The sequence below is a fragment of the Dendropsophus ebraccatus genome, chromosome 1, assembly GCF_027789765.1.
Source record: "Dendropsophus ebraccatus isolate aDenEbr1 chromosome 1, aDenEbr1.pat, whole genome shotgun sequence".
Taxonomy (NCBI): domain Eukaryota; kingdom Metazoa; phylum Chordata; class Amphibia; order Anura; family Hylidae; genus Dendropsophus; species Dendropsophus ebraccatus.
The window spans coordinates 63,362,263-63,387,358 of NC_091454.1; the positions used below are offsets into that span (position 1 = coordinate 63,362,263).

General features: G+C 42.9%; 1 protein-coding gene across 3 annotated transcripts in view; it reads left to right on the top strand.

Annotated features, from left to right (window-relative positions):
- Positions 1 to 2,128: 2,128 nt before the first annotated feature.
- The window catches only part of RBM27 (RNA binding motif protein 27), a 41,675-nt gene continuing 18,707 nt past the window's right edge, over positions 2,129 to 25,096 (top strand). For all 3 annotated transcript variants that reach the window (XM_069971995.1, XM_069972003.1, XM_069972012.1), the window contains exons 1-8: positions 2,129 to 2,430; positions 8,834 to 8,952; positions 12,741 to 12,877; positions 13,885 to 13,973; positions 18,286 to 18,458; positions 22,548 to 22,811; positions 23,469 to 23,693; positions 24,720 to 24,857. In XM_069971995.1, coding sequence (XP_069828096.1) covers positions 2,372 to 2,430; positions 8,834 to 8,952; positions 12,741 to 12,877; positions 13,885 to 13,973; positions 18,286 to 18,458; positions 22,548 to 22,811; positions 23,469 to 23,693; positions 24,720 to 24,857 — 1,204 coding nt within the window. In that variant the 5' untranslated portion in view covers positions 2,129 to 2,371. The remainder of the gene's footprint in view (positions 2,431 to 8,833; positions 8,953 to 12,740; positions 12,878 to 13,884; positions 13,974 to 18,285; positions 18,459 to 22,547; positions 22,812 to 23,468; positions 23,694 to 24,719; positions 24,858 to 25,096) is intronic.

Genomic DNA, 25,096 nt, shown 5'->3' on the forward strand with positions numbered 1-25,096 from the left:
TCAATACTACTCCTAATACTGCTCTACTACTACCCCCAATAGTGCCCTACTACTACCACCATCAATACTACTCCTAATACTGCTCTACTACTACCCCCAATAGTGCCCTACTATTACCCCCAATACTACTCCTAATACTGCCCTACTACTACCCCCAATAGTGCCCTACTATTACCCCCAATACTACTCCTAATACTGCTCTACTACTCCGAATACTACTCCTAATACTGCTCTACTATTACCCCCAATAGTGCCCTACTACTACCCCCAATACTACTCCTAATACTGCCCTACTACTACCCCCAGTAGTGCCCTACTACTACCCCCAATACTACTCCTAATATTGCTCTACTACTACCCCCAATAGTGCCCTACTATTACCCCCAATACTACTCCTAATACTGCTCTACTACTACCCTCAATACTACTCCTAATACTGCCCTACTACTACCCCCAATAGTGCTCTACTACTACCACCATCAATACTACTCCTAATACTGCTCTATTACTACCGCCAATAGTGCCCTACTTTTACCCCCAATACTACTCCTAATACTGCTCTACTACCCCCAATACTGCCCTACTACTACCCCCAATAGTACTCCCAATACTGCTCTACTACTACCACAAATACTGCCCTACTACTACCCCAATACTACTCCTAATACTGCTCTACTACTACTCCCAATACTGCCCTACTACTACTCCTAATACTGCTCTACTACTACCCCCAATACTGCTCTACTACTACCCCCCATACTGCCCTACTACTACCCCCAATACTACTCCTAATACTGCTCTACTACTACCCCCAATACTGCTCTACTACTACCCCCAATACTGCTATACTACTACCCCCATACTGCCCTACTACTACCCCCAATACTACTCCTAATACTGCTCTACTACTACCCCAATACTGCTCTACTACTACCCCCAATACTGCTCTACTACTACTACTCCCAATACTACTCTACTACTACCCCTAATACTGCTCTACTACTACCCCCAATACTGCTCTACTACTACCCCCAATACTGCTCTACTACCATTGCTATTATTACCTCCACTCCTGATACTACTACTACTCCCAAAACTGCTACTCCCCTTATCTACTACTACACCCCTCATCTTATATGCTTCTACTATTGCTACACCCCTTATCCACTATGCCTATACTACTACACCCATCAAAAAATAAATAAAAAAAATCGAGAAAAGAAAAAACGAGATTTTATTTTTTGCCCACATCGCCCCAGCCCTAGGAGATGCTATGTGCTGGGGGGGGGGGGGGGGGGTAACTATCAGTGGAGATGCTATCTGCTGAGGGGGCAACTATCAGTGGAGATGCTATGTGCTGGGGGGGGGAACAGGGGAGATGCTATGTGCTGGGGGGGGGGGTAACTATCAGGGGAGCTGCTATCTGCTGAGGGGGCAACTATCAGGGGGCTAGCTAACAGGTGTAAAACCTACAGTGAGATGCCTCCTATATTGGTGGATACTACATACTGGGTGGTGGAGGTAACTACCAGAAGAATTACCTACAGAGGGATACCGACTATATGTACTATGGAGGCACAGAGGGACCTATCTACTATATAGGGCACAGAGGGGTCTTATTTAAGGTCACAGAAGATCACCCCACCTCGAGCAGCGCGCCAACAAAAAAGTATCGGGACCTTAAATTGCTGCTACAATGTTTTAGCATTTGGGGCCCCACCTTCAACTTTGCCCAGGGCCACATTTTGTCTAAAACCGGCCCTGCTGGTGGTCACCCAGCCCACATAGGTCCATAGCATCAAGGAGATCTCAAGTAGTGATCAGATTCCCACAGATATGCTTTAATATGCAGAATTAAAGGGATTGTCCTCTCCTTGGAAATGAATGCCCCTTCCTGCCCGCCATGACTATAGAGCACTGTACACACGGTGAGGCAGAAGCAGTAACGCTAGGAGCCGGCCCCATGTGCAGCACTACTCCAGGCACCATGCGCTAATACAACCTCCGCCGCCTCCGCTCCGCCCACTAATGACCGACCACCTCTAGTCCCGCCCCGCAAGATCCCTATTGGTCGGCGTCCGTCACGTCCCGCATCACGATTGGCTGCGTGCAGCTGTCCGTCTTCCGGTCCATTCGTAGGCCCTAATGCCTGCCTAAGTTGTGCCGTGCTTGGGACGGGAGTTGAGCCGGTAATAGGTGTCTGTCCAGTGCGGGGAGAGCCGGGCCGACGGGCGGGAAGCTTCTCGTGGACGGCTGCGGTTGACGATTCCGGTGCAGACGGGACCCCCGGGGAGACGAGGATGAGCGCTGGGATCGCGGTGCTGGCACGATAGTGGTCCCCCACACCCCCCGGGCCTGCCCAGCCGCCGACATGCTGATAGAGAATGTGGACGCCTTCAAGACGTGGCTGGCCAAGTTACTGGAGCCCATGTAAGTGCTGGAGGCTGACTGGGCTGGAGACTGGGCCTTGTGGCAACAAGTCTGGGGGAGGGGGCAGTGCCTGCTGCTGGCGGTGTACCCGGGGGTGACAGGTGAGCTGCCCTCTGCTGCTGGGGGCACCACCACCATGGTGTACAGGCTTGCATCGTGCTACTGTGTGCTGTGTACCAGGGAGCCCTCACCTGTGACCACTGGGTATGGAGGGCACCACAATATATGTGTGTGTATATATATATATATATATATATATATATATATATATATATATATATATATATCTCAATGTATGTGTGCCGCCACCATGTACACTGAGGTGAGATGCCATGTGTGCACCTTGCCGTCTGTCTGCATAGAGGTATGGAGCGCTGTCTGGCTGTGGCACTATGGCCTATGTGGGCGCCTCTCATTAATGTTATTGTTCCTGCAGGTTCCGTGTATATACTCTACAAGGTAGGCTGCCAGATGCCGCTCTGAGCCCGGCTCTTGTGACAGCTCGCTCTGTGTTCTGTCGTCTCCCATCGCTCCAGGTTATCCATCCATCCAAAGCTCTAATTCTAGGGAGACCAGAGAGGGGCTACGGCAGTGGTCTTCACCTTGTGGTCCACCAGGTGTTGCAAAACTACAACTCCCAGCAGGCCCTAAGACCTATGGCCCATCAGGCCATGCTTGGAGTTTTCGTTTTGCAACAACTGGAAAACTACAGGTTTTAGTAGGCTATAGAGTGAGCTGTCCGAGATCGGTCTAATGGACGTAGCACCGAACAGCATCCAGCAGCTTCCATTGTAGTGTATAGAAAAGCAATCTGGAGAAACAAGTGCATGGAAAAAATTAAAGGGGGTTTCACTGAGAGTTTACCATGCACACTAGAAAAAGGGTCAGGAAACAAAGGTGATGGAAGTAGTAGTCAGCTATCTGTGTATGGTGCCGCCACCCCCAACAGATAATGTCAGGGGAGAGAAGGGATATTATTTGTATAGACCCTTGTAAACAGGGCCAGATTTATTAAACAGTGTAAGATAAAGACTACTGGGTACAGCCCATAGCTTCTATTTTATACACTTTGATAAATCTGGGCCTAAGGTATACCTGTCATGTCAATGATATAAGAAAGCATAAAACAAGGTAGGCTTACAGGCCCCTACATACCAGCATAAATGCAGTGCTATTATTTGCACATAGTAAGTCACTTCTAGGCCCCTTGTGCCCTGCTCCAGCTCAGGGGCTGTATACATGCAAGGAATGCTTGCCAGTAGTGTGTAGGGAACTTTTGTACCCTCACGTTCCCCCTAGCACTAAGAGGCGTTGGGAGGACTCATTGTAATGTCCAGTCCTTGGTAGCCTCATTCTTAGAATCTCCTAATTAGACATTTGTAATTGTAAAGAACACTGCTGCTGTCACGGATTGGACGGTCATCATAGTTAGTGAGTATGATATAATACTGGTTAAAGAGTGATGCAGAGCATTGCCACTGTTCTTTTGTAATAACAGGCGTGCACCTCGCTCCTGGCTCTGACTGCTGCAGACAATCACTGCTCTTCTCTGCAGCACATTAACTGGTGTCCTATACCTGTCCCACTTCCAGTAGTCTGTCCTCTCTAGCTGTTGCTAGGTACAGAATGAACATCGCAACGGAGGGTGGATGGCATTTTAAGCAGGAGGGAGACCCCTGGTGGGGAAAAGTATAAAGGTTATTGCTACCTATAAATACAGTTTTTATATATTTTTAATATATTGCAGTATGCAAACTGAGTTCAATGGTGGGTTTTATTTGGCAAAGTACTAACTGGTACAAGACATTTTGCATTTTGGGGGTTAACACTGTCCTTTGATTACATTTACCATTGCTTCTACCAGTTGCTATTTTGCAAAACAAAAAAAATCATCTTTGAAGTATAGTCTGGCGTTATTTTGGAGAAATCTGACAGGGCTTCTTCTCCACTCATGTTGTGATTGAAAGGTCTCTATTTAGTGTTTCCTAAAAAGCCATTCCATCACCTACAGCCAGCTACCTTCCCTATGTGTGGGTGACATGCATGTTTTCTCTAACACCAGGTGGGGGTCCGCTTGTCACGTGACGGCACTGTCCTCCCTTCTCTGTCCTATTTATCCAGCTTATATGCATTATTGGGGCTTATAGTGTTGAGGGGACTTGTCAAACTGTTGGGAGTTCGGCAACGTTCTCCGAACCCTAACATTCAGCGTTTGATTCTCTGCGGCTGCAGATGTTGGATGCCGTCCTAGGGAGCCCTGGAAAACATGCATACAGCCATAGGCTATGTTCTCACACAGTATATTTGCTCAGTATTTTGCAACCAAAACCAGGATTGTATTAAAAACACAGAAAGCCTATGGTCAAACACTGTTGAAATTGAGTGGATGGCTGTCATTTAAAGGGGTAGTGCGGCGCTAAAAAATTCACAGTATAACACACATTACAAAGTTATACAACCTTGTAATGTATGTTATGTCTGTGAATCGCCCCCTTCCCCGTGTCCCACCGTGTACCCGGAAGTGTGTGGTGCATTATACATAACCTGATCCATGTCGAGGGCCGTCCGCCATCTTGTGCCAAACGTCATCTTCGGACGGACGGCCGAATCGCTGCCGTCGTCCCCCCTCCGCCGTAATTACGCTGATCCCGGCTCGGCATTCGATTGCTTCCGGCTGCAGCAGATCATCGAACTATGCTTTATATCTATGCAGCATAGATCTCAATGAGAGATCAGTGCACTTATACTAGTATAAGCTTCTAGTATAAGTGTAAAAGTAAAAATAAAAGTGTTATTAATAAAAAGCCCCCTCCCCTAATAAGTCAGTATCACCCCCCCTTTTCCCATGTTGTAAATAAAAATAAATAAATAAACATGTTTGGTATAGCCGCGTGCGTAATCGCCCGAACTATTAATTTATCACATTCCCGATCTCGCACGGTAAATGGTGTAAGCGCAAAAAAATCCCAAAGTGCAAAATTGCGCATCTTTGGTCGCATCAAATCCAGAAAAATTGACCAAAAAGTGACCAAAAAGTCGCATTTGCGCAATCAAGGTACCGATAGAACACATCATGGAGCAAAAAATGACACCTGACACAGCCCCATAGACCAAAGGATAAAAGCGCTATAAGCCTGGGAATGGAGCGATATATTTTTTTTTTTTTTTTTTTTTTTTTTTTTTTAGGAACATATATTTGTTAACAATGGTTTTGACTTTTTTTTTTTTTTTTTTTTACAGGCCATCAGATACAATGAAAGTTATACATGTTACATATCATTGTAATCAGTCAGTTTTACCCCAGGGCGAACTGCGTAAAAACGAAAAAAAAAAAAAACAAATAAAAAAGAGATGCTTTTTTTTTTTTTTTCAATTTCACCACACTTTGAATTTTTTTCCGGTTTCGCAGTGTACTTTATGAAAAAATTCAGCCTGTCATTGCAAAGTACAATTAGTGGTGCAAAAAATAAGGGCTCGTGGGTTTCTAGGTAAAAAAATAAAGGGCTATGGCCTTTTAGGCACAAGGAGGAAAAAATGAAAACGCAAAAATTTAAATTGGCCGGGTCCTCTAAGGGTTAAAGGAAGTCCAGTGAAAATTTTTAATTAAGAATTGTAGTGTGCCCCAAAAGTTATACAAATCACCAATATACACTTATTATGGGAAATGCACATAAAGTACTTTTTTCCCTGCACTTACTACTGCATCAAGGCTTCACTTCCTGGATAAAATGGTGATGTCACGACCCGACTCCCAGAGCTGTGCAGGCTGTGGCTGCTGGAGAGGATGATGGCAGGGGGACACTGAGGGACACAGGGCACTGGAGGGACACTGAGCATCCCTCTGCCATCATCCTCTCCAGCAGCCACAGCTCATTCAGCTCTGGGAGTCGGGTCGTGACATCATCATTTTATCCAGGAAGTGAAGCCTTGATGCAGTAGTAAGTGCAGGAAAAAAAAGCACTTTATAAGCATTTACCGTGATGAGTGTATATTTGTGATTTGTATAACTTTTGGGGGGTAATACAATACTTAAAAATGTTCGCCGGACTTCTCCATGAATGGGCTGGATGCAGGCTATACAGTAGTTAGATCTGTAATAGATGTTGGCTCATCAAGACATACATATTTTTTTTGGTGCCTTATTGATACCGCAGATGTACTAGTAGATATGTAGTAAACGTGTATGGGTGGCTACCTTCCAGCAAACAGCACAATCCCCCAGTATATGAAAGAAATGTAGGCTTGTAAGTGTGGATAGAATCTCTTCTCATAGATAGCAACGGTGAGGGTTGTGGTCTGCACTCCCCAAACCATGACCCTACATCTGCCAGTTGCTCTGCGGGGGTGGGAAGACTATCACTAAATGTTTTTTAATAAACTGCAGACCACCCTCTGTGCTTTGCCCTATCTGAGCGGAAGCTGTGATACATGACTGTGTCATTGACCCGACCAGTCCACTACAAGAAAAGTGCATGGAACAGATGTGTTATACAGCCCATATGGGCAAGTGCTGACAGGTAATCTGGTATGTAGGTTATTGGTTTCTGATGGTTGGAGAAGTATTGAATGTGTTTCTCATACGGTTCCTTCAGAGGTAGTGTAAGATTAAGGCTCTTTTACACATCCGATATGCGCAATTCGGGCCTTAAGTGACCACCATGGCTTCTATCAGGATGTCTGGTGGTGTGATGTGGTCTATGGAAGCTGACCCTTTGGTCTTCTCTCTTTGTGGCTTTGTCTTGTTTCTATTTTTTTCTTTGGATTGTATTGAGGTGAGTATTTGGCTGTGATGCGGTGGATGGTGACATCTCATACATTGCTTTTTTAAATCACTTTCATGCAAAGGATATTTTGTCTGGGTGAGATGTTCATAGAAGACGTTGGGTGTCACATAAAACCTGTATTCACCCCTCAGCGGAGGGCAGGGCACCCATTGGTTTATTGGTTTCTCCTACAGCAGAGGTAATAAGGGGTCGTGCACTATTTGGGATGGGGTGGGGAGACGCTTCTCAAGGTCGGACTCGGCACCTTACTGTAAAGGGTCTACAAAGCAGTGTATGGAGACAGCATCTGAGAAAATAAGGGAAGTAGTGCTTGCACATGAGTGTCTATCTGCTTTCTTATGCTGCATTAAGCTGGGACATTTGAGTGCAATAAGATTGTTTTGCTCATGAAAAACACAAAGGCTTAGACTTTATCAGTTGTGATGAAATGCTAACATTGTTGTAAAAAACGGCTCAGATTAGCAATAGTGATGGCGGCTGAATAGGTCTGTAAAATCTTTATTATTTATGCCGTCTTTTTGAGTAAATAAGAGATGTTTCAAGCCAGTTTTTCATTACTGTATTTAATGCATTGCTGTAAACTTAAGGGGTCCTTGTTTTTTTTTTTTTTTTTATTGTAGCCAGGTGGTAAGAAGAGCTATAGACGCAAAATGCTGGCATGGTATCTACAGGTATTATCTACAATATTAGCTACCATCAGGCAGGACTAGACTAGAAACTAGGCCCTGAATTGCTGATGTTCATTTAAGAGACCCATGCATCCAGCCGGTGTTAGTTCGGGCCTTCTGTGTTAAGGAGCTGACCTCATATAGTAAATGTGGAAGGAAGTAGAGATTGCAGAACATTATTGCTGCTGTGACTACAGTACATGGCTTTTCTATAAGTAGAATAAAATGACTGTTTTCTTCCAAAACTGTGTAATACCTGTCTGAGGGCTAGGGCTGGCGATATGGGCCAAAGTGAAAACCTCCTACTTGTATATAGAGTTCAGGCAGCGACTGTAGCTCTAAAAGACTATTCTAACCTGCTGATAGTCCACTATTGCACAGGAGATGCAGAGGATGAAGATGTCTCTTACCTTCATCCTCTGCACAGTTCTTGAGCATGTAGTCGTTTACTCCTCGGCCCAGTGAAACCATTAGGAGCACTGCCTTGCCTTAATAGTGCAGATCTGCCCCCGGCCTGCCCTTATAATGATAATCAATGGAGCAGATGGGCTGGCTTGGGGCAGATCTCTGCTATGGGAGCAGGGCAATGCTCCTAATGGTCTGAATGGACTGAGGAGTAAATGAGTAAGTGCACAGGAACGGCGCCGAGGATGAAGGTAAGAGACTTGCCTTCTTCCTTAGTGTCTCCTTCTCAATAGGAAGCTATCAGCAGGTTAGATTTGTCCTGCTCCTGCTGCAAAAATAGATGCTGCCAGACACCTGGTGGCTATTCTCCTGTGAGTTGAAATTCAGAATGTCCAATACTACATTACCCTGACATCTACCACTGAGGAAAGTCTGCAAACCACAGATAAAATCCGGTTTTGGCTGACATGTGTAATGTGTGTGGTCCCCTGTATTGTTTGCTTTTTATATTTCTTCCGTTTAATCAATTGTCTCCTTTCCTTTCAGATGTGATGCTGACCCTTCAGCTTTAGCAAACTATGTCATCGCTTTGGTACGAAAGGACAAATCAGAAAAGGAGTTAAAGGCTATATGTGCTGACCAGCTGGATGTTTTCCTACAGAAAGGTATATATGTAGTATCTGTTTCTGCAGATTTATCAAGGAGTGCACCCTGTGGGGGCATACCATAGCCAATAGCAATTTGTTAAAAAATGTTTTACTGAACCTTCACAAAAATTGTACATAGTGGGTTTTATATTGCAAAAATACAGTTTAAAGGGACATCTTACCACAGAGTATAATTGCAGACTAATATGCAGTGTAAACCAGCCTGAAGTATAGATTGACAGTTTTCTGTTTTGCTTAGAGAGCTTAGGCATTAGTGCTGTGCTTTAGTTTCTGCTTTTAGTTTTGTCTTCTGCTGTATTCTAACACAGGCACAGCTCTCTGCAGCAATATCCAGTCCATGCTGGGGGTTAATACAGTGACTTAAAATAAAGCTGCATTATAGGGGGCCTTCCATTATAACATACCATCATTCCATTACAGTATAACCCTACCATGTTGATCCAGAGGAAGGCAAAAACCCTTATGAGGCAGATGCCAATTGCCCCCTCACATGGAGAAAAATCCCTTCCCGTCTCCACTGTGGCAATCAGAATAAGTCCCTATCACATGAAATCTAATGCTCATAACTTGTAATATTGTATTTTTCAAAAAAAAGCATCCAGGCCTAAATTATTTAAAGAATTAGCCATTACAACATCATGTGGCAGAGAGTTACATAGTCTCACTGCTCTTACAGTAAAAAATCCACGTCTGTGCTGATGGCGAAATCTTCTTTCCTCTAGATGTAGAGGATGCCCCCTTGTAATGGTTACAGGCTTAGGAGTAAAAAGATTACTACAAAGATCTCTGTACTGTCCATTCATATATTTGTACATTGTGATTAAATTGCCCCTAAAACGTCTTTTTTTTTTTTTTTTTTTCTAAACTCAATAGTTGAGTTGCAGGTCAGCTGTGTCCTCCTTATATACTGGTGCCCAAAGCTGTACATAGTATTCCATGTGTCGTCTGACCAGTGAATTATAAAGAGGCAAAACTATGTTCTCATCTTTAGCATCTATGCCTCTTAATGCATCCCACGATGCCTTGGCAGCTGCTGCCTGGCACCGATCACTTTGAGTTGAGTTTAAAGTCCACCAACACACAATACAAGTGTTTTATTATTTAGCACATAACTGTACATATTTCTACAGCCCAAAACTTTACATTTATTCACATTAAACATAATTTTCCATTTATTTGCTTAAGCATTCAGCTTCTCCAAATCCTTCTGTAATATTATATTATCCTCCTTTGTGGTGATTTTACCAAGTTACGTGTCATTTGCAAAAATGCAGATTTTACTCTGTAGTCCCTCTACAAGGTCATTTAACAGTATTAAAAAGAAGTGAACACTGAGCCCTGTAGACTATATTCTGAGGATATAGCCCAGCAAATATAGCCACCCCCAAACTGCTGGTACCATGTTGTACAGGCCCTCACGTTCAAGGGTTGGCCTTTCTCCTGAGGCCAGCATTTTGGAGAAAAACTAGTTTTATTTCTGCAGCTAGGTGGGGGGGGGGGGGGGGGTCAATGCATCAATGTTCAACGCATCTCCTGCTTCCACCCAGCTCAGAAGGGTGCTGAAAATGATGAGCGACAGGGGGAGAGGCGTTGCAGGCCTAGGACATGGATGCTCTCGGCCACGCTGTATTGCCGAAGTGATAAAACTAGCTTTTCTCTAAAATACCAGCCTGGGAGAAAGGCCAACCCTCTTTATGACTGACCCTTTCATAAATGGCTTGTGTATCAAAGCGACTCTGTACCCACAATCTGACCCCCCCCAAACCGCTTGTACCTTCGGATAGCTGCTTTTATTTCAAGATCTGTCCTGCGGTCCGTTCGGCGAAGATGTAGCTATTGTCCTAAAAAAAACAACTTTTAAACTGTGGCAAACGGGCGTGGCCTAGATTGTGCATGCATTAGGACGGGTTCAGACTACGGAATTCTCGCGGATAAATTCTGCGGAATTCCGTCGCTTGTACGAGCTCACGGACGCGCGCCTTTCTGACGGCTCCATAGACACCATTTTATGGGCCGGCTGATTCCGCATTCCGCCGAAAGAATTGTCACGCTATGGAGCCAGTGGAAAGGCGCATGGCCGTGAACTTGTACGGGCGATGGAATTCCGCGGAATTTATCTGCGAGAATTCCGTAGTCTGAACCTGCCTTCAGGCTGGCACAACATCTCTGTCCCTCCTCCCCGTCCTCCTCATCATTAGGAATGCTCTAGGCAGATTGTCTCCTATTCATCAGCTGTGTCAATACTGAACATGGGCTGGATGGTTAAGGCACATGTGCAATGTTCAGACAGGAGAAAATGTTCCAGTGGCATTCCTAATGATGAAAAAGGTGGGGAGGAGGGACTGAGGGGTGGTGCAAAGTTAGGGCACAGATACTCCCATTGGGCACAGGGCTGCAAGTTTAAAAGTTGTTTTTTAGGACAATAGCTGCATCATCTGCGGAACGGACCACAGGACAGATCTTGGATTAAAAGCAGCTATAAGAAGGTACAAGTGGTTTGGGGGAGTCGCTTTAAAGTGAAAATACATGAGCCTTTAAAGAAGCAGTTCACTTTTTTTTTTTTCCAGCCCCCCCGGGTAGCCGCTGTCAAGTATACTTATAGAAGATGATCTGTGTCCCATGGCGTAGCTCTGGTCCCGTCCTGCGGTGCCGTTCAAATCAGGCGCGCACTTACTTCCGCCGGCGCTGTGACTCCTCTTCTCGGCCTTGTAATTTGAACGCTGGAAGTCACGCGCTTCCATAGCGAATGCATGGAAGCGAGTGACTTCCGGCGTATAATCACTGGTCAGAGAAGAGGACTCGCAGCAGCCGGCGGAAGTGCGCGCGCCCGATTTGAACGGCACCGCGGGACGGGAACTGTATACATGTATATGTACAAGTATACATGACAGCGGCTACCCGGGGGGGGGGGGGGGCGAAAAATAAAAAAAGTGAACTAATTCTTAAATCACCTATGCATGTTAATATTTAACAAGCTAGAGAATTAATGAATATCAACATATACTTAAAGGAGTACTCCAAAGGGAAAAAAATCAGATAGACTGATGTCAGATTTGTAAAATACTAATACTTATGCTGCTGTATGCCCTGCAGGAAGTCGTGTTTTCTTTTGCATGACACAGTGCTTGCTGCTTCCACCTCTGTCCATGACCGGAACTGTCCAGAGCTTGAGAGGGTTTTTTGTGGTATTTGCTACTTTACTGGGCAGTTCCTGACATGGGCAGAGGAGGCAGCATAGAGCCCAGTGTCAGACTGGAAAGAATACATCACTTCTGCAGGACATACAGTAGCTGGTAATTTACAGATCTGTATAACTTCAGTTGATTTTAATTTTATTCTCTGGAGTACCCCTTCCAGGCTAAATTTTGATAGGCTACCAATGTCAGATCAGTGGGGTGCTGACACCAGGCAGCTTTTTAATTTGCTCTTTGCTATAGCCACAATGCTTATATCAAAAAGCAAATTTGTTGTGTGTAGCAGCTTTGCTGGGTTACTGGAGCTCAGCTCTTACTGAGGTGAATAGGAACTGAGCTGCAGTAACCCAACATGGTCACTATGTATTGGTTAAATTAGAAAAAAAATTGCCAATAGATATAGCTGGGTATGATGGTGCTACAACTCTGGCAAGCAGCCATTGAGGATGGTGGATGTCAGTCCCCCACTAATCTGATATTGTTGCCTATCAGTCCACATGAAAATAATATTTTCCCAGCTATATTTATTGGATTTTTTTTTTATTTAACCCGAAAAGATGCCATATAAATGTCCTTTTCTTTTCTTCTCAGAAACAAATGACTTTGTGGATAAACTATTTGAAAGTTTGCACACAAAAAGCTATCTTCCTCCAGAGGAAACCATAAAAGATGAAGAAAAGGAGGAGATGCCTGAAAAGCGCCATGTGTCTGTGGCAGGAACAGGACAGGTGAGAATTTGAACTTTGAAATGTTTACTTATCACATCAAAGAAAATACAGTAATAGAGGTTATTACTTTATGGATGCACTGGATGTAAATGCTATAAACGTTTTTCCCAAGCTTCTTTAAAGGGGTTATCCAGTGTTAGAAAAACATGGCCACTTTCTTCCTGTGACAGCACCACTCTTGTCTTCAGTTTGGGTAAGGGTTTTGCAACTCTATTCCATTGAAGTTAATAAGGGTTAACTGCAAACCACAACTGAACTGGAGACAAGAGTGGTGCTGTCTCTGGAAGAAAGTGCCCATGTCTTTCTAAGGCTGGATATTCCATTTAACTTTCTGCTTTAGTGGGCCACATTGGTGTTACGCATGCTTATAATCTGTGAAAACATCTTTAACCTAATTCAATTACTTACCTGTAGAAAAAAGTTGTCATGTACAGAGTAGGGGGTTCAGCAAGTATACTTGCCAAGAAAATGTTAAGTGGTTCTGTGGGAAATAATAATTTTCAGCTTTAGGCTTCCACCCATACCTGGCTCATGAATAAAGTTACTGCTGATTTAAAGGGGAATTTCCATCATCTAAACTTTTGTTAGGTGATAGAGAAAGCAATTTTGCTTTGTGTTTAGCAAAATTGCTTTCTTTTGAAGTTTGGCCCTATTCTCTCCCTTTACTGTTGGCAGTACCCTTCCTAAGTTCCCAACCATCGTTCTCCTCTCTGAGAGCAGTGGTCTGGCTCCAACACCCTTGGGTGGCCAGGTACCTCGGAAGCAGTAAGCATAGTTCCTCTCTTTTCTCTCTCCCTCTGAGCACTGCTGTGTCTCCTGTTGAGCTTACACATCTCCATAAACAATCCAGGCCCTGTAGATGTGCAAGCTCAATGGGAGACACAGCAGTGCTGGTAGATGGGACTACCCCTTTAAGAGCAGGTTGAATGGAACGTATTGTCAGATATAATTTGGTGGATATGAAATCTACTATCCAGCACTAACATAATTTCTTTGTCATCATTCAGCCTCAGGAAAGCTATGAAGAGGAGAGGGAACAGAGGAAAAAGAAGCACCCAAGTCCTCAAAGAAATCGCTCAGATTCTACTGAGAGAAGGTGCGAATGTCTGTCTGTTTTGTTACTACTAGGAAGAATTAATATTAGGGGGTTCCGCTGTATATTTTGATTATGGATAACATGAGAATTGTGGTGTTCTTGGCTATACTTATAGGGAAAATCAGTCTGAGATAAACGTGTAAGTTTGTTTTCTTTAAGTGATTTCTGAATTCACCTTGTGTACCAACTGTATCACTTAAGTGTAATTTGGCTAAACCCATTTATTTTTGGTGTGATTGGGCAATTATCCTTTAAATATCACTACCACCAGGTTCCCGGTAGCTGCTGAACTCCTCTTACAATGGCTGGTCTTCTTGCACTATTAAAGGGGTAGTGCGTTGAAAACCTTTTTTTCACAAAATAACATACATTACAAAGTTATACAACATTGTAATGTGTGTTATTTATGTTAACTGCCCCCTTCCCCATGTTTACCCCAACACCGCCCTGGAGAGGGGACGGCATGAGGGAGGACTGGAGAAGTCAGGCTGGCCTCCTGAAGAGTGATGTAATTGTCCCAAGATGGGGCCATGGGGAAGGGGGCCATTCACATAAATAACACACATTACAATGTTTTATAACTTTGTAATGTGTGTTATTTAGTGAAAAAAAAATTCCCAGCACTACCCCTTTAAATGCTGCCATTACTGTGCTATTCATTGCTATAAAAATTAGCAAATTCGCTCGTTAGGAACGCTGAGGGCATTCACTGCCCTCCAGAACACTGATCAGCTCGCCCGTCACCTCCTGCATAAACAGCAGGCTAGAATATACGTCAGTAAGTGTGAGCATCGGAGGCGGCAAGCAGGCCAAATGGTGTTCTGGTGGGCCTAAGAACAGCCTCAGTGCTCCTAATGAGCAATGGCTACGGGGAACTATCAGCAGGTTGGTTTGTACTTACCGATTTACTTTTAGGGTCCACCAGGTTTCATTATGGTGTAAAGGGCACTTTATTGGACAAATTGTCGCAACATGCTATGATTTATGTGCTCTGTATAATTTATTTTTGGTACGAGTTGCCCATGACTCTTAAGCTGATCACAGAGTACAGTATGTCTCCTTTTGGGATGACCAATGATCAGCTGTAATCTGTGGAAAACCTGGCTGTAAAGATGTAAAGTTTAGATGTGAACTCAAGTTTGGCCTTCTCGTAATTTTGTGTCCAGACATGGTGGCCCTGATGGAGGTTTGTGGTAAAGAGTCCCAATTACAGTACAATATGTGGATAGGATTGTGGAAATGCAATATATTATAGTATATAGTCTCCAGTAAAGGAAGAATTACTGTCCACCAGACACCAGGGAGTTCTGAAGGAGTTGCGTACAGTGCCTTGCAGTTGTGTTTAGTAGTATGTAGTGTGACAGCTTTTTCAGGCCTACAACAGAAAAAGTCGTCATTCAAGAAGCACCCTGTGAATGTTTTTTTTTCTTCTTCCCACATAATGCACACTCACTACCACTGCGTGTTTTTTTTTTAATTATTAAAGAAGTGCCCATTGGTGCAGCCAACATAAAAAGTAACCCATACTCATCTGCCCTCATCTGCTGCTGTTATGATCGTGTCCCCAGACAACCACTACTTCAGTGTGAAATGATTGAACTGAAAAAAATATCCCACGCATTAGTAACTTCTCTTACTTTTCAATAATCTAAAGTGCTTTTTAACAGTGGTGTGCATGCACGCTTAGAGTTTTTCCCAAAGACAATCTGCTGCTAAGGATCAGCTGACAAAAATGTTTAAGGTCTTTTATTCTTCTCCTTGTGTGTTCCCTAATCCGACCTGTGTTCAGATTTCCATTCTTTATTGCAGAAGCAATTTTTTTTTTCTTTCCCAAACAAATTTTATTGAGACAAAGTTGAGATCTTAGTGTGAGCACAATAATGGATTTTCTAGTAGTTAGATCTTCCAGTTCATTGTGGATACAGATCCTACCCAGTCCTTTTCCCATTTCTTAGACCTGCCAATGAATGCAATGGAGAAAGGGGTTATACACTACTCACAAAAAGTTAGGGATGTTTTGTTTACTGGTGAAATCTATGGAATAAATAAAATGTTTATGCTACATTGATGTTATATCAAATAAGGCATTTATGTAGAAGCATACAATAGTGATTTCCTCATGTTAAAACAATTTATTATAACAAAAGCCAACAACGGTACTGGGTATACCCTAACAAAAATGTCATTGTTTCAATAAGGCTGGCTTCACACGTCTTTTTTTTGCAATCTGTTTTGGATGTGTTTCTGTACATCCATTTTGTTCTGTTTTTCTATTGACTTTCATTATTAAAAAAAAAAAATCAAATGGTTTAAAATGCATCCGTTTTTTTTTGTGTTAAAAGACTGATGCATTTTTTTTCTTTTTTTGAGGAAATATATGGAAAATATATGGAAAAACGTATCAAAATGGATGCACACAAATGCATCCTTTTTTTTTATTTTAACTTTTTGTTTAAGGGTCAGTTCACACGTACAGACTCGCAGCGTAAATCTCGCTGCGAGTCTGTTAGGTCCTGGCAGTTCATTGTTGCTACATGCTCGCAGCTGTCTGAATGACCGCTGCGTGTATGTAATTCTGCCGGCCCCTTGACCCCTTCTGCTGCCGCCCGACTCCCGCTCCGTATATATTACCTCTTCTCGCTGCACTGGGTCCCGGCATACTGCTCTTCAGCCCTGCCAATCAGTGGCTGAGGCTGGGCAACACACTGATTGGCCGGGCAGGAGAGCAGTACACCGGGACCCCGTCTGCGAGTCTGTACGTGTGAACTGACCCTTAAACAGATTCCAGAAATGTAGTGTAAGCCGAGCTTTACTTGTCATGTGCCCTTCGTCATTAATTACACATGACATCCCACTCTTCTTGAAGGGCATCCTTCAGGTCATTGAGGTTCTGGGGTACTCTGCTGATCGCATATGGTTTTATAGAGAAAGTTTGGGCCACTACACTTAAAGGGGTTGTCCGGCGATAAAAAATTATTCACAGAATAACACACATTACAAAGTTATACAACTTTGTAATGTATGTTATGTCTGTGAATGGCCCCCTTCCCCGTGTCCCACCACCCCCACCCGTGTACCCGGAAGTGTGGTGCGCTATACATTACCTATCACGTGCCGACCACGGTCTCCGATCGTCAGCAGTGACGTCTTCTTCGGGAGGCCAGCGGATCTTCCCGAGTGCCAGCCGCCCTCTGCAGCGTCATCCGAAGCTCAGCCGCGATTGGCTGAGCATAACTGTGCTCAGCCAATCGCGGCTGAGCAGCCGATGACGTGGCCGCGTCATCAGCCGCTCAGCCGCGATTGGCTGAGCACAGTTATGCTCAGCCAATCGCGGCTGAGCTTCGGATGACGCTGCAGAGGGTGGCCGGCACTCGGGAAGATCCGCCAAGCTCCCGAAGAAGACGTCACTGCTGACGATCGGAGACCATGGACGACACGAGATGTGGTGAGTATAATACACCACACTTCCGGGTCTAGCGTGGGTGGGGGGAAACACGGGGAAGGGGGCCATTCACAGACATAACATACATTACAAAGTTGTATAACTTTGTAATGTGTGTTATTCTGTGAATAATTTTTTATCTCCGGACAACCCCTTTAAGGTCCCCCCACTCTCCAGCAGCCATTCCCTTGTGAGGCAACCTCAGTGAGCTGGAGCGTTGTTGCCCATGAAGATAAAATTAAACCTGTGGTGTTAATGCAGAGGCACAATGACTAGATTAATGTTATTCAAGTAGTATGTGCTTGTTACTGTACCATTCACAAAGTGTAGGGCAGTTCTGTATTGACTAAACACACCTGCTCACACGGTAACACAGTAGCTGATGTATAGCCCTCTCCTCCTATGCCCAGTGGGCCTCTTCACTGATAAATGTCTAATCACACTGAGCAGAAATGATGGCTGCCAATCATGATGGAGATATCAAGGAGAGGGCTATCATAATAAAGTCATGATCATCGCACAACTGGACACCTGAAAACTATATAGTTTCTTACAGCAAAAACTTTTTTGAATATAAAAAGCCCTTCTTCAAATCAGGGGTCTTAATATAACTTCACATTAAAACAAAGAAATTTTGTAAAGGTTTGACTAAATTTAGTGGCCAATCGGATGTTATGCCACAGAAATACTTACGTCATATTGCATATGTCCCATTCCACGTAATCACATGAAATCCTAACTGCATGAACAGGATTAGTAAAGGGTCCATGGGTAGGAATAGACTTGCGTCTATGGACTGACAGTCAGTGTATATTTTGTAAGTAATCCATATTTCTTCTTTTTTTTTTTTTTTTTTTTGCATGCTTATAGGACAAGAGATAAAAAGAGAGAGGATGGCAAATGGAGGGACTATGACAGACACCGAGACAAGTATGACTGGAGAAGAACAAGAAGTAAAAGCCCTCTTAAAAGCAGATCCACAAATCGGAGTAGGAGCCGCAGCAGAGGAAGAAGCAGGGACCGGGAAGCTACCAGGAGTAGAGGTAATCCCTTATCTTTAAAAACCTGCTACTTCATTAATAAAAAATCATTTTAGTAGTACAACCAAATATAAAAACCTGTGCAATATAACCTATCAGACAAAATGCAGCTATGTCCTGGTATCAAGCATCTCCTTTCACTCTGAAAAATCAGCTTAGCACCATGTGTCCTGTAGCTAGCTCAGAGATCAAATTGCAAACAATATAAGTCTATTGAGGAGGGTGAGTGGCTGAAGGTAGAACCAGCTAAAATACAACTTTTTAGTATGGGATCTCAATCCAGGGCGCTCATTTTTCATAAGGACTTGTTATAGGAGCAGGAGGGTGGATCAGGGCATGCGAGGTAAACTCATGCCCCATCGCACCAAAAGCCCTAACTAACATTTTTAAAACTGCGTTTCTTATAAAACTGGTTCTGAGGGCGGACATTACAAAGGTATGGTGTGAATCGGTGTAGCCTGCCATATTAGCCCCTATCAGCAGCTTAACATGGTCTAACCCAGTGATTCTCAATTCCAGTCCTCAGGCCTCACCAACAGGTCATGTTTTTGAGGATTTCCCATACAAAGAACAGCTGTGCTAATACCTGATGCGCTGAGTATAATTATATCACCTGTGAAATACTAAGGAAATCCTCAAAACATGACCTGTTGGTGAGGCCCGAGGACTGGAATTAAGAAGCACTGGTCTAACCTGATGATGGTTGCCTTTTAAGCTGAACATAAATACCAGTATATGATTAATATCAGTCTTTAATGTGGGAATGGGAAGGAGCACATGGTGTAAGGGTCCTTTTACACACAGATAAATCAATTAATCGCTTGTTTAGCGAATGACAAGTGCTGATTTTTTTTGAGTGATAGAAGTTTAAACAAGAAGATAAATCGCTATGAAAAGTTGTTAGTTGCTAATCGTAATTGTGTTTGTATACATAGTGTGAATGTTTGTAATTGCGTTTGTTTCTATATACTGTGAATGATGAGTGTTAACACTGAAAGACTTGAAGAATTTATAATGATTTTGAGGCAAACTAAAAAGATGCGACACTGTCACCCCCTTTTGTGCATTCTGACATCTCTACACAGGCGTAAAGGGTAAATTTAGCAGTTTTCACACATTATTTTATATCACGTCATGGTACTTGTTCAAGTAAAAAGTGATCTTTTATTAACTGCAGATTGTGTTAAGTGGGTGGAACCTAGCGCCACTTAGCCCCACCCACAAGGTCACCGTTGGCCCGTCCCCTTGGCGGCCATTGGTGGGTCGACCTAGAGGGGGTGGGGCCTAGACCTTTAGGCCAGCCTGTTCCAATGGCTGGTGAGGGGGCGGGACCAACGGTGGCATTGCGGGCGGGGCTAAGTGACGCTAATGCTGCGACGCCCGGCCCACTTAACACAATCTGCAGTTCATAAAAGATCACTTTTTACTTAAACAAGCACCATGACATATGATATAAAATAAGGTGTGAAAACTGCTAAATTTACCCTTCACGCCTGTGTAGTGATGTCAGAATGCACAAAGGGGGTGACAGTGTCACTTTAAGCCGTGATTCTGTGACAGATCTACACCATTAAAAAATTTTTTTAAACCTATTAGTTTCATGCCACATGAAAGGGTTATCCAGCATTCGAAACACATGCCCACTTTCTTCCAGAGACAGCACCACTTGTCTTTAGTTGGGTGTTTTTTTTTTTTGTAATTTGGTTTCATTGAAGTGAATGGAGCTTAATTGCAAACCACACCTGAACTGGAGAAGAGTGATGCTGTCTCTGGAAGAAGGTGGCCAACGTTGGATAACAACTTATAAAGTGAATATATTACCTAGATTGGTTTGTTCACTGATTAGCGTCAGATACGGAATATGTGTGTTTCCCCCTAATCTGTTTTTTATTTTCTGATTTATTTGTTGTACATTGTTATAGGGGCTGTCATCTTGCCTAAACTGTTTTTAACAGCATTTAGTAGCATGATTTCCAGCAAGCCCCCCTGGACATAGACAACAATTGACAGGACCTGTTCCCTTGAGATGAATGTTAAACATTACTGAGCGTACATTGTGGCCTGTGAAGAGGTCATTCCACATGGAGCTGCTATTGTCTGCTCTCTCTACTAGCGTTACATGACGCTGCAGTGCTGTACAGATCACTTTATAGCAGCCTCCTCTTATCACCACAGACAGAACAGGAAGTCTAAACTTAGTTTAGACCTAGTGGTGGGAATAAAAACTGCTAAATTTCAAGTTTTTTTTTTTTTTTTTAATAGAATATAGTAAAATGGAAAATTAGGAAAGAACACCTCAATAATAATCCCTAGTTACAGTCAGCTGACCAGATCCCTGATAGTGGGTGCTAAGCATCATCCAATCAGTGCCAGGCTTGTTATGCTCTGCCCCTAACCTGCTAAACACAAGCTGCAGGGGAGGCAAGAGTGGTAAGATGCACAGAAAGGCACATTGAATACGGGGGGCTGGAGCTTACATGGCCAACTACAGAGGGAGGTATACCGTTTGGGGACTACCTGCAAAGTAGGATGTATACAGTATGGGGTAACAACTACAGAGGGAGGTATAACGTTTGGGGACTACCTGCAGAGGGGGGATGTATACAGTATGGGGTAACAACTACAGAGGGGAGGTATAAAGTATGGAGGCCTAACTACAAGGGTGCTTACAGTCTAGGAGCCAAACCACAGTGAGACATACAATATGGAGCCTAAGTAACATATAGAGTGGGCCTACATTTTAGGGGCATACTGTGTTTTTCTGAAAATAAGACCTACCCTGAAATGATAATGACCCGTATTTTTGTCATTAAGGCTGACACTGCAGATTGTGCCATTCTTTCTGTAAATTTACTGGAAAGCAACACAAGTGTTGAGCAATAGCTGGATAGAAAATGTTTATTTCGTTTTTTTATACCAGGGTGACTCCACTGACTTTTATGCCATATTTCTGTAATTTATGTAAAAAATTCTTTGGAAATGTGGTTGGATACTGTCGCTCCCAGCTTGTTGCCAGTGTTTAGTGTGAAGGAGTGCTTTTGCCTTTACAGCAATTAAGTCCCCTTTACACCGAGCGTCAGCTTGGGGAGTTTAGCCAAATATAACCTAGTTTGTCTAATTTATTCACTAGTGTATTCCAGCAAATGCGTGCACTTTCTTAGGTGTGAGTCAGGTATTGTTTAGAAGGATACTGTGCTGTCTGTATCGGAAGATGCATCACTTCACCCTTATGGGTCACTGATTCTGGGGCCGCTCTGGCTCCAATGGACCACTGGGACAACAGCTTTGGGTGGACGTACCTGCAAATGAATCAAGTTACCAGAGTAGTTGCCTGGAGAAGTAATGTATTCGGTTACTTTTTACATACATGTATCTCAAACTTTGTATGAGGGTCATAAGAGAAAAATTGCTGTAAATTTACATTGCTTTATATAAATGCTGGTGAAACACAGCAGTAGATCTATAAAAAAAAAATTGCTTTTGTTAAATAAATCATGCAGTGTATATATATATATATATATATATATATATATATATATATATATATATATATATATATATATATATATATATATATATATATATATATTTCTAAAAAGTGTGTTCTGATATGCTTGGAACACAGTATTTATTTGTTCCATTGAGTGTTCACAACTGTAATATCTGGTGAACTAGGCTGTGTTCACGCTTTTTTTTGTTTTTGTTTTAACGTATTTGTTTTTTATACTCTTTTAAAGAAATAACATACGGGTTAAACGAATGCTAAAAACAGACTACAGCAGGCTGCGTGTCCCCTTGACTTACATTGTAAAAATTGCAGATTGCCAAGTTTCCTCTGAACTAATGTAAGATCTACACAGAATTGCCATTAACATTTGCCTCTATATAAAGGTATACTTTATAAGAAAGGCTAAATACCAGCACTGCTGGAGATGCATTAGGGAGTTGAATGGTGTGATTTGGCATACTTTCCTTTGTCCTTCCTGGTTTCCAGCTGGGTTAATAGTATCGTAAAATGGTTAATGTTTTGTATATGTAAACCTTATGATAAAAAGCCTGTAAAATGAACTCCAGACATATTTGTTTTTCTAGATCACCGGGAGAGGTCGAAGTTTGAATGTGAAAGAAGTGATGTGGAACCTGCCTATGCTCCAGCCTCGCAGGCAGCAAGCATCTCCAATGAGCAGCAGTATTCCTCTGGTGGGCAGGCTATCCCCAGCACTGTGACTGTCATCGCACCTGCTCACCACCCGGAGAGCACAACAGAGATATGGTCTAATTACTATAACAACCACAACCCTCCCAACTCCTTCGCTAGAAACCCACCCCCGAAACGACGCTGCAGAGACTATGATGGTAAGAAATGCTTTTGGCTTGCTATTCCGTTCTTTCTTTAATACTGAAATAAATTATATCATAACTTCCAAGTTTTAATATGAGGCCAGATGTGTGATGTTTCGGCTATATTCGATATATTCTCAAGCAGTGAAAGGCTATTAAAGCCCAAACTTCACGCATCTGGTGTCATATTAAAACTTGGAAGTTTTTTGAAAGTGCTGTCTTCTCCTTTTTCTTTGGCTTTATGACCTGCCGGGTCGGTTTGGTAAGACAAGCACCCCCCTTTAACTGCCTATTCTTTTTCTGTACTGCTGTTCTCTCCTTTTGGGATCACACTAACAGATACGTTCTTTCTGCCTGCTGTCACTTGCAGCTCCCTTGAACACTAGAGAAGAAGCTAACACCAGGCAAGCCGTGTAGAAGCAGCTGTCTCTACAGTGTTCACACTGGCAGTGCTCGATGCATATTTGCAATAGCTAAAATATAAATATAAGGTCACGCTAAGTCATTGCTGTAGTAGAAATTTAATATTACATTTCCCCTATTCAGCTGAATATATAATCCAATTTTTTTTCAGTCAGAATAAATGCTTTATAAATATGTAAAAAGAAAATGTTTCCTAGAAGTATTTCTAGTTCCTTACACTTTTTTTTTTTTTTTTTTTTTTTTTAACAGAACGAGGATACTGTGTTCTTGGTGATCTCTGCCAATTTGATCATGGAAATGACCCCTTGGTAGTTGATGAGGTTTCATTGCCGAGCATGATTCCTTTCCCTCCTCCCCCTGGCCTCCCACCACCGGGTATTCTGATGCCTCCCATACCTGCCCCAGCTCACAATATGAGAATGCCAGTTCCAAGGCCGATGACCCAACCCCCTCCTGCAGTCCATCCGGCTCCAAGTAAGTATCTCCTGTCTAGTTTATTTGCATCTACCACTGTTTAGTAATTTGACAAGAGGTAGTTAATCCTGCAGGATAGTCTGCTGCCTTTTATTTGAAATATGTAACTAGGTTGTAATATATATATATATATATATATATATATATATATATATATATATATATATATATATATATATAATTTTATTATTATGATAAATAGTACAGTTTTGTACTGAGGGCCATGTGCAGTAAATCAGTATCTGTGGATCTTGCATGGCTAACATGTATGGGGCAGCCTGATGGCCCTCTGAGGTCTACTGGGGGAATAAAAGGATTGGATATAGTGCCTTTCAGCATGTCCATCCCCTGTTTCCACAGTCGATAAACTGCTGCCATAAGTATATGAAAGTGGTATTCTACCTCCTCTAGCAGGGAGTGAGAGCAGTCTCCTGGCTGAGAGTTGACATTTAATTGTATAGTGTACTCTGACTTGCCAATAGTGACCAATCACAGCTCAGCTTTCATTTTACCAGAGCAAACTAAGGGTCCATTTACACAGAAAGATTATATGACAGATTATCTGCCAAAGATTTGAAGCCAAAGCCAGAAACAGACTATAACCAGATCAGGTCATAAAGGAAAGCCTGAGATTTCTCCTCTTTTCAAATCCATCCCTATCTTTGGCAGATAATCTGTCAGATAATCTTTCTGTGTAAATGGACCCTAAGAAATGAAAGCTGGCCTATGATTGGCTGCTGTGGGAAAACCAGTTGTGATTAGGAAACAAGAACCAGTATTTAAGCAAATGCAAAGGAAAGGTGGAAGAGTAGCTCAAGTAAACCAATCAGGTCTCTACTTGTACTTTCCAAAGGGCTTCTAAAAAGTGAGAGGTGAAATCTGATATGTTGTTATGGGGCAATACTCCATTTTTCCTTTGCACAAGTTCAGGTATAGCTACTCACTGACTACACGTCTGTGTGTTTTCTTAATTCTTCAAAAGATTTACGCTGAAATATAAAATATATTTTACCTCCAAACATGCAGGGCTTCCATTAACGCATTCAGGCTTTGTAAATAACCGTGAACAGCCAGGAACAAGTGCTGTGCCCAGTCTTGCACCAGTAGGGGGAAGGCTGCCTCCTCCATTACCTCCTCAGAATCTGCTTTACTCCGTTTCAGAACGTAAGCATAGCTTTTTCACTACCCCTCTTTATGTGATCAGAATATCAGCACCACTTTTCTGGTAATTCATCTGTTTTCCCTTCAGAATGGGTCAAAATACCATAATATAATTCGAGCAGCTCTGACCATTTAACACCATAAGCAGTGACATCTGTGAACGTTATTCAGATTTGTGGTAACAGAATGTGGTCTGTGATCTGCCTCGGGGTTGTCCCTGCATTACCTTTTGTAAATCAGAG